The sequence below is a fragment of the Haematobia irritans genome, chromosome 1 (genome assembly GCF_050003625.1).
Source record: "Haematobia irritans isolate KBUSLIRL chromosome 1, ASM5000362v1, whole genome shotgun sequence".
Classification (NCBI taxonomy): domain Eukaryota; kingdom Metazoa; phylum Arthropoda; class Insecta; order Diptera; family Muscidae; genus Haematobia; species Haematobia irritans.
The window spans coordinates 114,206,004-114,218,568 of record NC_134397.1 but is presented as its reverse complement, the minus strand read 5'-3'; the positions used below and the strand labels follow the sequence as shown (position 1 = coordinate 114,218,568).

Below are 12,565 nucleotides of genomic sequence, written 5' to 3'. Positions count from 1 at the left end.
TTTTTCCAGTAAATTCTTGCATGAGAGAGCATAATTACTAAATGTGGTTCCATAATATCAATAAGGAGTTTAGTAAAATGTATGAATGTGTTTATTGTTTTAATTGGTTTGAAAGATGTAAATTAGTTCAATTAGTTCATTAGAAAATTGGTGCTGGAAAGCGTTCGCGTACATATCTACTAATTTTAACAAAGAGAGTAAATTTCAAGTTTTTACTGGAAAATACGCAAAAAAAACTATTATTTGAGAGTCTATTCACTTTTATAGCAATTAACACATTAGGCTCTATGAAATATTAATTTTTGTTAGTTTATTTATAAAAACATAATATAATAATAATCTTAAATAGTATGCCATCAGGAAAGAAAAATTTGTTTAATTTAAGACATTTTGAACTAAGCTGTATTACAAGCGTCCCTATGAAATGAATTAAATAATTTTCGATAAATTAATTCGTATTTTGAAGGAAAATAATGGAACTGGCAAATTTAATTTAGCAACATGCGAAGTTCAAGATAAACATGGTAAAATTGAAAATTTGTATAAAATTCTGAACTATTTTAATTGTGTACAACTTTTTCCTCGATTTTATTTCATTTTACTAAAATAAACAAAATTATTAATGTGAAAGAACCTTTCTCTTTTCAATGAACTAATATAAAGTTACATACGTTTGCAACGAATTTTATGCGGAAGTACAAAACAATACTTTCGTTATTAAGTGTAACAATGATACTTTACTTATTAAATTAATTAAATTTAATTTATTAGTATCATAAGCATAGAGAAAAGAAGATATATCTCTTAAAATCTAAGCGCAACAACAACGGATCTACCCACTGTTATATTGTAATAGATTAAGAAGGAACCAACAACCATTTGATTTACTCTTACTCTTAATATTTTGCATCGTACTAAGCTTTCTCACTCTAACACTCACTCAATGCCTGTCGCTCTTGTATAGATACGGGTGTATAGCCACCATACTTGCTTTTACATTTACCAACAACAATGACAATAAAAAACCAGCATGGAGAGTCAACACTATTATGGCCTCTTAGTTTAACATTGTGTGTATGCCCAAAGTGGGTTGGACTAAATTGAGTACACTCTCTCACACAAACACCTATTCTTACTTACCCTGTGTGCAACCCTCTTCACCATATATTACTGCTGGGTATGACAAAAAAATGTGTATGGCATGTTTTCGTACTATTGAAAACCAGTAAATCATGTTTCGACTGAAAATCATACAACCACACAAATCTCTGGTTGAATTTTTGTAGCAAGAATTGAAGAGAGAATTGCAAAACTGTTGGCTCGTATATTGAGATTTGTTTGTATGGAACAAACGGATCGAAGAAACGAATGCTGGCTGTTATTGCGTTTCGATGTGGATATGTATGGTGTTTATGCTCTTGTGTGTCCGGTGTCTACCATGCCTAGTGCTGTATGACTGAGTGCGGGTTGTAATGGTTGCCGTCTTAGTCAGTCGTGTCAACATCCAACAACGAGTGAGTGAGCGCGCGTATCTTTTGCGAATGCGTACAAATCGAACAGGTTCGCTAACTGACGTTTCGTTTTTCTGCCGTTTGTTTATAACAAAAGAACGCCTTGTCACGAACGGTACGGACGGATTGTCTACTGATTTGAATTCAATCAAGCGTTTGAGCGTTGAATATATCATTGTTGTTTTTAGGAGTTTTGTTTTGTTGTCTGTCTGAATAACGCGTCACGTCGAAACTAAAAGATAGCTTTTTATTCTAAAGGCAACCTAAAAGCAATCGCGAAACGTTAAGAAAAACGCCCAATTACCCTCCTGCGTTTCCAATGTGATTATCGGATACTTTCATCAAAATGTTATGGAAACCTTATGTTTATTTTTAAATGAAATCGAAAGATCTTTGTGCGAATCACTAAAAGAAAAAAGAATTGTCAGCTCATGGCTATGATATTCACAACAACAAAAAAATTAATTTAATTTAACAACATCATCAGTGTTTTATTATCGAAAAAAAAAGAAAATCGCATCGCATAGAAAAAGTTAAACAACCGAATACCTCCCTACAGTGATAGTGATACATTATAGAAATTTTTAGAAAAAAAATAATAAATTATTTGTGAAAAATATTTCAAATGATCTTCGTAAAAAGTAATTCAAAAGATTTGTAAAAAAAAGAATTTTAAAAAATACATATGAAAACAACACGAAATTAAAAATTATTTTCGAATTTAAGAACAACAAGTGCAACAAATTTTCAACGTGATTAGCCTTCGTTTATTTGCATGCAAATATGAGTTCCTTCATCATGGGCTATCATCCTCATGCTCCACATCATGTTCAAAACTCCATGGGTATGAACAATGGATTAGATCCCAAATTTCCCCCCGTTGCCGATGACTATCATCAATACAATAGCCACTATTCGATGACTGCCTCAACGGGTCATATGATGCCGGGAAATGGCGGTGCGGTTTGTATGCCTCCCTCGCATCCACATGCCACACACCCGGCGGATATGGTCAGTGATTATATGGCTGCAGCAGCCCATCATCATGCAACGGCCGTCGGTCATCCCCATCATCCGCCTCCTCATAGTCATGCGAATAGTGCTTTAACGGGTCATCATCAAAACTCTGCGTACTCAAATTACGGCTCCACTACCCCCACCCATCATCCCCACCCGCATCATGGTCATCATCAGAATCTCGGCTATTATGGTCATCATGCGGCGGCAGCCGCGGCTGCAGTTGGTGTCCATCATACCACGGACTATTTAACAGCCGCAACTGGTGGCATTCATTCAGATCCATCTGCCACATCTCTGGGTGCTTCGAATATTTATGCCCCAGCGATAACCTCACCTAGCGGCGGTGGAAATGGCACAACACCAATTACCTCAAGTGGTTACTATAATGGGTATTATGGTACAAATGGTAGTGTGGGTAGTACTCACTCTCAGGGCCATTCGCCACATTCTCAGATGATGGATATGCCACTGCAGTGTTCTTCGACGGAACCACCAACGAACACTGCCCTAGGATTACAAGAATTAGGTAAGCAAGGGGTGCACAAAAGTGCTACACATCCCCTCAAGAAAGCCTCTGTCATAGGCAAAAAAGTCTGGTTTTCAGTGTTAGAAAACTTTTCTAAATGTATTCATCTCTAGCGCGGTGTGCTGTTCAAACTTGGCAATAAGAAGAAGGCCCCTTTTTATACCCACCACCACAGAATAGTGAATGGGTTTAATAAGTATGTCATTCCGTTTGTAACACATCGAAATATCGATTTTCGACCATATAAGGTATATATTTTCTTGATCAGGGAGAAATTCTAAGACGATATAATCAGATCCATCTGTCCGTCTGTCTGTTGTAATTACATTGACCCTTTTCTGCCGGAAAAGTAAAAACCATTGAAAAAACATTTTTTTAAAGAACATGTAGTAAGTAATAAGACCAACTAGAAGAAAAACGACCGAAAAATGACAATGTTATAAGCAATTGAGTGAACACATCCGATGCCAAAATGCATTTTTGTGTGGGTGACAGGCTCATATTTGCACACTAAGACGATATAATCAGATCCATCTGTCCGTCTGTCTGTTGTAATCACGCTACAGCCTTCAATAATAGCGCTATCGTCCTGAAGTTTGGAACAGATTCGCTTTTTGTTTGCAGGTAGGTCAAGTTCAAAGATGGGTTATATCGGTCCAGGTTTTGATATAGTCCCCATTTAAACCGACCTTCCTTGGGCTTATAGAAACCGTTGTTTTTATCCAATTTGACTGGAATCTAGAGGTATTTAAGGACCATAAAAAATGTGCTGAAAATTGTGAGTATCGGTCCATGTTTTGGTATAGACCGATATCCCGAGTTTACTTATTGGGCTTCTAGAATCCGTAGTTTTTATCCAATTTGCCTGAAGTTGACAAATACCTTGAGTATTGAGGACCACAAATAGGTGTGCCAAAAATGGTGTGCCAAAAATGGTGTGTGATTCATGTTTTGGTATAGTCCTTATATAGACCGATATCCCAATATCATTTCTTGGGATTCTGGAAATCGTAAGTTTTATACGATTTGCCTGAAATTGGAAATCTAGAAGTATTTAAGGACAACAATTAGATGTGCTGAATAAGGTGTTCATCGGTCTATGTTTTTGGCATAGCTTCCATATAGACCGATCTCCCGATTTACCTCCTTGGGCTTCTAGAAACCGTAGTTTTTATCCGATTTCCTTGAAATTGTAAATATACTGGTCTTTGGACCCTCAAAAAAGCCTCAATATAGACCGATTTCACTTCTTGTGGGTATAGTAATCACACTGATCATGAAAATTGCTTGTATCTGAGAATAAAATTTCCAGATTTTACTTCTCGTAATCATTTACATAACGGCGGTAAAAAGCTACAAATTTTAGATTTCAATTCAAATCAGGGAGCCACCGTGGCACAATGGTTAGCATGCCCGCCTTGCATACACAGATTCGTGGGTTCAAACCCAGTTTCGACCAAACACCAAAAAGTTTTTCAGCGGTGGATTATCCCACCTAATGCTGGTGACATTTCTGAGTGTTTTAAAGCTTCTCTAAGTGGTTTCACTGCCTGTGGAAAGCCGCTCGTACTCGGCTATAAAAAGAATGTCCCTTGTCATTGAGCTCAACATAGTATCGGGCAGCACTCAGTGATAAGAGAGAAGTTCACCGCTGTGGTATCACAATGGACTGAATAGTCTAAGTGAGTCTGAAATATCGGGCTGCCACAATACTTAACCTTACCTAGATTTCAAATCGAGGCTGTATTTCACCATTATCTTGCACACATATACGAGATGTTTATGATTCCCCTAAAACTCCAAACCAAAAATGGTTTTTTATAAATCCAGAATCTGATATGGACTTCATAGGTAGAATCTATAAATTTAGTATTGGTTGAACTGATCTGCTTGGGAGAATATCGTCCCAGCCGAACTTACTGCTATATATTCTTGTTTTCATGCACACGCAAGTGTGTTTCTCTAAGTGGTTTCGTCACAATGCGAAGTTTCTCTAAGTGGTTTCGTCGCAATGCGAAACGCCGTTCGAACTCGGCTATGAAAAGAAAGTCCCATGTCATTGAACTAAACAAAGAATTGGGCAGCACTCGTGATAAGAGAGAAGTTCTTCACTTGTGGTATCACAATGTTCTTCACTTGTGGTACCACCATTATTTTAGGCTAAATTAAGCTATTTAGTAACCCAACCTAGGTCTCGGAGAGGTCCCTTAGGTTTTAAATATTCGTTTATATAATTAGATCTGTACTTATGAACTTATGTTAAGTGTTTTACATTGACCCTTTTCTGCCGGAAAAGTAGAAACCGTTGAAAAAACATTTTTTTGAAAAAGCATGGTCGTATAGATGATACTCTAACGTAAGTAATAAGACCAACTAGAAAAACGACCTAAAAATTAAAAAAAAACGGGTGAGTGGCTCATATTTGCACACTGATAGAAAAATTTTCGTTATATTAACGAAATGTGTCATTAAATGTGAGCCAATGAAACAAAATCGTTAATACAACGAAATTTTTCGTTTTTATAACGAATTTTCTGTTCATCTACATAACGAATATTTTCATTGTATTAATGAAAATGTTTCGTCATATCAATGAAAAATGTTCGTTGGCTCAATTTTAATGAACTTTTCTTTGTGTGCATGATTTGACATCGGATTTATTCACTCAATTGCTTATAACATTTTTTGGTCGTTTTTCTTCTAGTTGGTCTTATTACTTACGTTAGAGTATCATCTATACGACCATAAAGAACCGGACGTTTTTCAATGGTTTGTACTTGTCCCGCGGAAAAGGGTCACTGTAAAACATGATTTTTTTGGAAAATTTGTCCTTTGTACATCGAATTTTTTTGAACCACTTGACTTATCACAGATTAAATTATACTCGATTGTTCGTCATCTCAATAGCTTTCATTTAAGTACCAACAACCAACGATATAACCGGACATTTCTAACTCGAGATATAATTTGTTTATTGAAAAAGAGCGAACAACTAAAAATAACGGGATATCTCAAAAACTGGTCCATAATTTTTTTTTTAAGCAGATCAAAATACATAAGCAAAGTGAACTCTCATCAAATGTACATTTTCAGTGTAAACTACTCGTAGTGTAATTAGAGGGCTAAATTTCAACTGGATCGGAGGAAATTTGCTCTTCCAAAAGGCTCCGGAGGTCCAATCTGGGGATCAGTTTATATGAGTGCTTTATGTTAGATGTTTTGTAAACTAAATATTATTAAAATATTCATTCGAGCTTATGTTAGGTTAGGTTTGGTGGCAGCCCGATGTATCAGGCTCACTTAGACTATTCAGTCCGTTGCGATACCACATTGGTGAACTCCTCTCTTATCACTGAGTGCTGTCCGATTCCATGTTAAGCTCAATGACAAGGGACCTCCTTTTTATAGCCGAGTCCGAACGGCGTTCCACATTGCAGTGAAACCACTTAGAGAACCTTTGAAACCGTCAGAAATGTCACCAGCATTACTGAGGTGGGATAATCCAGCGCTGAAAAACATTTTGGAGTTCGGTCGAAGCAGGAATCGAACCCACGACCTTGTGTGTGCAAAGCGGGCATGCTAACCATTGCACCACGGTGGCTCCCTCATTCGAGCTTACTGGACAGGAAGATTAAGGGAATTGACAGTATTAACTTGTTGAAAAGAAAATGACAGGTACCAATCCCACAAGCCTGACTGTTCATATATTTCATTGTTGACTAATACACATTTCCATAGTCTTTAGTGAGATCTGACCGGATAGATGATTCAAGTTGGTTCTTTTATATTAATTTCTTATAAAAACATGGTTCGTATCTAACGAACCATGTTTTCACCAAATACAATAAACTTTAGGAAGAGAGGAAATTGGCTACTGACGAGATCAAACCATTTACGGTGTTAATTTCATACTTTTCGTTTATCGAACCAAACGCGTATACGACAAGTATTGACATAGCATTAAAATGCAAATAAAAAGAAATTAAGTGCACGAAATACATTTCCATAAAGGGGAAAATGTAATTTTTTTGTTGTTGCCTAAATTTTAACATTGTTTCATTAAGAAAATTAAGTTTTTCATTTAAAATATAAAAACGAAAAACAAATAAAAAAATTACAAATATGTATGGAACTAACATGGTAAATGTAACATTTAGTATGACGCAAGCCAATTTCCTATCTTCCTAAAGTTTATTGTCTTTGGTTTTCACCACCACTGTACATCATCTTTTGAAAAAATATTTATTTAACCCTCTAATGCCCAATTTTTTTTTGCCAGCGGAGTAAATAATCAATGTTACTCGTAACGACACAAAAAGAAGAAAACTAAACAAGAAAAAATTATATGGTAAAGTTCAGTATATGCTGTAAAGCAAAGACAATAAACTTTAGGAAGATAGGAAATTGGCTACTGAGGAGATCAAACCATTTACGGTGTTAATTTCATACTTTTTGTTTATCGAACCAAACGCGTATACGACAAGTATTGACGTAGCATTAAAATGCAAATAAAAAGATATTATGTGCACGAAATACATTTCCATAAAGGGGAAAATGTAATTTTTTTGTTGTTGCCTAAATTTTAACATTGTTTCATTAAGAAAATTAAGTTTTTCATTTAAAAAATAAAACCGAAAAACAAATAAAAAAAATACAAACATGTATGGAACTAACATGGTAAATGTAACATTTGGTATGACGCAGCCCAATTTCCTATCTTCCTAAAGTTTATTGTCTTTGCTGTAAAGCCTCTTGAATAGTTTTAATTAAGTTTTCTTTTTATTTGATTCATTTTTGTTGTCGTGAAGTGCGGGGTTGGGCATTAGAGGGTTAATTAAGAAGATTGATTGACCCATATTTTAATACGTAATATGTTTACTGATATTGAACTTCTTTGACTAAACCCAAAACTGCACATTGGTCTGGTTAGAGGTACACCCAGGGAAGGAATATGATTACCTCAAACATTTTTCAAGAGCAAAATATTATTTTTGGATGGTGACCATGCAACATTTTTATCGCAACCATGTTATTTTCTCGGAAATCATGTATCTGTTTTAGGAAAACATGTTATGTTTGGCGAGAAAACAACATTTTTGCGATAAATATGTGACATGGTCACCATCCAAAAATAACATTTTGCTCTTGAATCATGTTTGAGGTGATTATATTCCTTCTCTGTGTGTAGGTCAACAACTTACTCCGACTTACTCCGTGGTTTAAAAAGAAAGTTCACAATTTAATATATTTATATACATCGTCAAAGAAGTTTGCCCTTGAAAATCATTCTTATTAAATGAATATTTTTGCAATCTGTGAAACAATCTGAAATCACCAGCATTACTGACTATAAATCATTGTGGAAAAACTTTGTTATTTAATTATAGAGGGTTGATATATAATGCAAATAAAATAAATGTAATCTAAAGTAAAGCGATATATATTTTCATCTTTTTTTTTGCTTAATTCTATTGTTCAAGAGCAAAAATGTCGAATATAACATCAAATTTTAGAATTAGTTTAGATTTGCTCTAATTAGATATCTTTAGAAACGATGCATGAAAGTGGTTCTATTGTATTTTGGCTCATTCCCCATTGACAATTTGGTGCGTTTTAGTGCCAACCTTACTTTTCCACAAATCCCCAGGAGCAAAAGTCCCACGTATTGAGATCTGCGACGAACCGCCTTCTGAAGCTACCTGCCCAGGGATTCAATCTCTACACAGAAAATAATTTCCGTAGTTAATTTAACGCTAAATTTTACTTATTTTTATTGCAAAAAAAAAATATTTGTTTATAGTTAAATTTTATTATGTTTTACGAAATTTTCCACAGTCCAATGGAATTTTCCTTTGTGTAAGTATGTCTCAAACATTTTATGAACTAAACGTGGGTATAAAGTTCAATGACCGTACACAAAGTTCAATACGAACTAAAGCAAAAGAAAATTTTCGTACGATTCCCAAAAATAGTAAGAATGAACTACTGTATGGTTAAAATGAAAATGATTTGGCGCCAATGATTTTCTTCTTTACATCTAGTTCATTTTTTCTTCTATGAGAGGGTGTAATTCCGTGAACTGCAGTTAAAAATACAACAGGACATTAAATGTTCCTGGTTTTAATAACATTTTGTGAAAATCTCAAAATGTGGAGTACAATTAGTTCAATTTTCGTACTAGGTAGTTTATTCTCCCTATGAAACAGTTTAAGTTTTTTTTCGCTTAAAAAAAATATTTGTAGACTGCATCGGAAGTGGAAAAAATTGATGGGGAATTTCGGGATGCGCTTTACAAAAAATGTTTTTGGAATAAGTTCCAATACTTTTTGCTGGGGCCTTCATATTGATCGATCAAGCAATTTTATTTCTTTAGTATTTAGAAGTATATTTTGGTTCGTAATTACACTCCCACTTTTATTTCTCGAGCGGTTACATAGGATAAACATTTCACAATTCTTTATATTCATCACTTCCCAGCAAAAAACTTATTGAATTTTCAACAGTTTTGTGAAGGAAGAAAGGTCAAGCAGCACTTACCCTTAATCGATGAATTTATAAAGAAATTTCCCTCTTAAATGCGCTTCTTCCATGTATGAATTTCAACGCTTTCAGAAGCACAATGTATGGATGTGGAGAGCATGAGATCGTAACTTGCCACATAGTTCGTAAGATGCCGTGATAAAATACTCAAACAACTCAACCAGTGCAACCTTGCACTGGTAGAAAAAGTTTCGTTAATACGATGAATTTCTACGTTGTATTAACGAAATTCTTCATTAAAAGTCAGCCAACGAAGCATTTAGTATTATATTAACGATCACTTTCGTTCTTATAACGAAAAATTTCGTAATATTAACGAAAAATAATCAACGAAGCCCGTTCGTTATTAGTACGAAACATTTCTCCACCAGTGTGTAAGTGGGAGATGAAGCGTGCAACTCAGCTGCGCTAATTTCAGCACCACCATTATTTACATATTTTAAGTACGTTGTTCTTCTTATATGTGCAGAATGAAGCGCTGTATTCTGCACTGCAATTGTTGTGAGGATAAGTAGTGCCTACCGTATAGACACTATAATTTTACTGCTTCCAAATTTACAGTTATTTTCTGGTGGGTTAATATCCATAATTAATTCTTACACTGGTAGAAAAATGGTTCGTACTATTAACGAACGGGCTTCGTTGATTATTTTTCGTTAATACTACGAAATTTTTCGTTATAAGAACGAAAGTGATCGTTAATACAACGAAATCAATCGTTAAAAGACAATTTTGGTTTTTCGTTATATTAATGAAACACGTTTCGTTAATATTACGAATATTGACTTTGTAATTTTTTCAAGAATTAGAATAAACAAATTTTCCAAGATGAAATTATTACAATCATTTGCACATAGAGAGTAATTTTTGGAAACTTTTAGCCCTTAAAACAGTCGTTTTATATACTTCGAAACTGGAATTGAAAATTTCATTTATAAAACGAAAGCGATCGTTAATATAATGATATGGATCGTTAAAAAATAAATTTTAAATTGTTATATTTCGTCATATTAATGAAATATGTTCATTAATAATACGAATGGGAGTTTGACTATTTCTGCCTCTGCGTTCTCTCTCTCTCTCTCTAAAACGTCTCTCCATACTCTCTCTAATACGTCTGTAGCGTCAATGTAATTTGTACATACACATCTAAGCATGGCAATAAGCACATGTTTGCGTGTGTGTCTTGAAAAACAAACGGTAAAAAGTTCAACAGAAAACTTGTCTGATGGGCAAACCTTAACAACATTTACGTTCTTTTCGCTGAAGAGTGCACTGGCTCATTACAGTTTCGTTGTGAATAATAAACATAGATGGTGGGTGAGTTAAATTGGTGTTTTTTGTATATTCGCAAGAAATTTAGTGTAAATTTTTAATCTTTAGTGAAAATGCCACGGGGAAGTGAACTTTCAGATGAAGAAGGCGGAACAAATCCGTAATGAACCTTGGTTGCAAAAATAAATTGGATAAATGGACACGGCGATACGATTATCATTTTTTGGTCTTAGAAATTGGAGGCTTTTTTTCTTAAGTAAAAGTCACAGTATATGATTATTAAATTACTTAATTTATCAATAAATTTTATTTCCTACTGTACGAGTATATAAATCCTATTTCAAAGATCTTAACAAAAAATAATACACTACCAATGACTACATTAAAATGCAATAATTGGTTGGGTTTCATTAATATAACGTTTGTGTTCATTTATACAACGTTCGCCTTTCATTCATACAATGAAAAAACTGGGTTCATACAATGAATGATTTTCGTTCATACAACGTATAAGCTGCATCCATACAATGAATAAATTTCATTCATACAACGAATAATATTCGTTAATACAACGAAAAGGCTACGTAATAGCAACGTAATTATTCGTTAATACTACGAAATGTACTCCATAAAGGGTTTCGTAAATATAACGTAAAATTACGTTGTTATAACGAAATGCTACGTTGGCTGACTTTTAATGAAGAATTTCGTTAATACAACGTAGAAATTCATCGTATAAACGAAACTTTTTCTACCAGTGTAGGACAGCTGATATTTTGATCTCCCGCTTTGAAATCTTAAAGTATTTCGCACACTGCCATAACAAAAATTTTTATATATATTCTTTTAATTATTACGGATTTTTGCACAGCAGAGCCTATTGTTTTATTAATGGTTTTTTGTGTGGAATTTTAATTTAAATTTGGGGATTTTTGGGAACAAAAGTGTCCCAATTTGAGGACAAAGACTGGTAAATACAGACAACACTGATCATAACAAAAGGTCAAAGTGTCAATAAATAATTCAAATATTTTGTGGTAAAAGAATATATAGTGAAGACATGGAAATTATTACATACTCGGTTCTAAAGACTAACCTCAATTTTCATGAAGCTCCGTTAGTGCTCCATTAGCTAACGAACTTTTAACCCATTACACGCCAAAACCATTTAAAATAAAAAAATTAAATTCATTTATATATTTACACTTAACTTCAGTTAAAAAAATATAAAAAACATAAAAACCAAAAAAAAAAAACAAGAAACGTTGTCTAATTTCGTTTGTAAACAATGTTCTGCGAGATTAAATGTTGCCATTTTTCTGTACTCAAGCGAGTACAATGGCAAGGAATGGATGAAACCATACTACACGCAAAGAAAAAAAACGTTTGGAAAACGTGTACCGAAAACGTTTTTCTTTTGTTAGAGTTTTTTGAATTGCTTCGAAAATGTTAAACTTTTATCACCAAAAAAATTCGTTTGTTACAAAATTTTTATTTTTTCAATAAAAAAAGTTATTTTTGAAACAACAACACAGTCCATTTCGTTTATATCAAACACTGTTCTTTTCCGACTTTAGGTCTTTAATAAGACACAGTTTACAGTTCAAAATTTAATATACTACAATGTAATGTGGAACATTTTTTCGGAATCTTCCGAACATATCTGGAATATATGTAAAAAAAAAAACAAAAA

The 12,565-nt window shown here is 34.0% G+C and overlaps 1 protein-coding gene across 1 annotated transcript in view; it reads left to right on the top strand.

Moving 5' to 3' along the window:
• Positions 1–2,209: 2,209 nt before the first annotated feature.
• Dfd (homeotic protein deformed) overlaps positions 2,210–12,565 on the top strand; it is a 65,699-nt gene continuing 55,343 nt past the window's right edge. The window contains exon 1 of the mRNA XM_075313268.1: positions 2,210–3,057. Coding sequence (XP_075169383.1) covers positions 2,295–3,057 — 763 coding nt within the window. The 5' untranslated portion in view covers positions 2,210–2,294. The remainder of the gene's footprint in view (positions 3,058–12,565) is intronic.